Raw genomic sequence first — 1,756 nt, forward strand, 5'->3', positions numbered from 1 at the left:
TATTTCTACACAGGCACACGGGGAGGAACGTACACGACACGCTGCACCACATCCATTCGCTCTGCCCTCATCAACATATCTCTTAATATTCATTCATTGCTACTCTTGTATTTACTCTCATATTAATATGTTTGATTCAGACGTTTAAGATTAGAGAGGATATACTCTCACTGTCCACTTTATTAGGTACACCTGTGCAGTCATACAGTTACTGTGACCGTCTCGTGTCATAAGTAAAGCATCATTTATGTGGGGATAAGGTAAAGGGAAGGTGTGTGTGTGCTGATCAAAGATTTATTGTGCTGTGACTAACGTGCATTAATCAGTCCCTGCAGGATTGTGCAGGATTTTTCAGGTTTGTTGCAGCTTTTCTTCAAAATTGCAATGAAAGTTTCAATATTTGGTTAAACTAGCAGGAAACTATGATGATTGGTCACATTTGTGGAAATTTTGCAGAAAAGTTGCACAAAATTCCCATGGCTTGATTGAATTCATGACTTTCTGGAGGGATGGATGAAAGGATTCAGTTTTTCGAGTCCACCTTAAATCTGTCTGCGGATCATAAGAACAGTGAGTTCACCTGCAGGTTACTCAGTGTCTTATCCTCCTGTGTCAGAGTGACGTCGGGGGCCAGCGGACTCTGCAGCGACGCTGGACCACGTTTGCCAAAGCTCAGCTGCTGTGCCAGGCCGACAGTGAGCTGCCCTACAACGTGATCCAGGACGTAGACACCCTCCCACCAGCAGAGGGAGCTCCTGCAGACGACACTCTGTTCTACGGCATCTTCACCTCTCAGTGGTGAGACTGCAGCCGTTTCTCGACACAGAGCACGTTACTCATTGTCATAGCAACACAAGCAGACACAGTGAGAAATGACTGTCTCAGGTTTGTCACTGTTAAAAACCACTTGTTGTGAATCAGCAGGACAGTGTCAGACATGTAAGAGACACCTGGACACAGAATATCTGCCATCCTTATAGATCTGCAGGATCAGAGGCATCATGTGGAAACGTCGTTAACGTCTGTCTGTCTGTCTGTCTGTCTGTCTGTCTGTCTGTCATTAAACCAGGTCGGTGAACTCCGGACGCTCGGCCGTGTGCTCGTTCCGCCTGAGTGACATCAAATCAGTTTTCTCTGGAAACTACAAAGTCCTGAACCGGGACACGTTACAGTGGAGCACACGGGTTCAGGAGAAGGTCGCAAATCCAGGAGAGGTAAGTCATGTGATGCTGCCTTTAACTCTGACAAGCTCCAGAGTTTCAGTCTTGAATGGAGTAACCATGGAAACTGCCTCTTCTCCACGGTTGTGTGAGGGGGCTGCAGCATGAGCAGGATGTTAGTTCTCCTTCACTCTCTTCATGATATTGATGCTGATGATAGATATGATCTGAGAACACGTATGTGCGTCTGAGAACACGTATGTGCTGTTTGTCACGTATGTGCTGTTTGTCACGTTACCACTGTTTGATCTGACCTGCTGTCACTCTGCCTCGCGGTGACGTAGTGCGGTCTGCACAACGCCTCAGACAACGCCCTGCGCTTCGTCAAAGAGAACTTCCTGGCAGACGACAGCGTGCGGCCGGAGGGGAGGAGTCTGACCATGGTGTCAGCTGAGCGCTACAGTCACCTGACGGTCCAGAGAGTCCAGGCTGCCAACAACAGAGACTACACCGTCCTGTTCCTGCTGACAGGTGACTGACTGACTGACAGAACTTTTCAGAATAAAAGCTCACAATAGCTTTAAATAAAATGTTGC

At 47.6% G+C, this 1,756-nt stretch overlaps 1 protein-coding gene across 1 annotated transcript in view; it reads left to right on the forward strand.

Moving 5' to 3' along the window:
* The window catches only part of LOC111669198 (semaphorin-4A-like), a 6,440-nt gene that overhangs the window by 2,854 nt on the left and 1,830 nt on the right, over nucleotides 1-1,756 (forward strand). The window contains exons 7-9 of the mRNA XM_087179083.1: nucleotides 576-798; nucleotides 1,070-1,214; nucleotides 1,505-1,691. Coding sequence (XP_087035209.1) covers nucleotides 576-798; nucleotides 1,070-1,214; nucleotides 1,505-1,691 — 555 coding nt within the window. The remainder of the gene's footprint in view (nucleotides 1-575; nucleotides 799-1,069; nucleotides 1,215-1,504; nucleotides 1,692-1,756) is intronic.

Source organism: Seriola lalandi, unplaced genomic scaffold (assembly GCF_002814215.2).
Source record: "Seriola lalandi dorsalis isolate HSWRI2012SDOR001 ecotype SW California unplaced genomic scaffold, Sedor1 jcf7180002054780, whole genome shotgun sequence".
Taxonomy (NCBI): domain Eukaryota; kingdom Metazoa; phylum Chordata; class Actinopteri; order Carangiformes; family Carangidae; genus Seriola; species Seriola lalandi.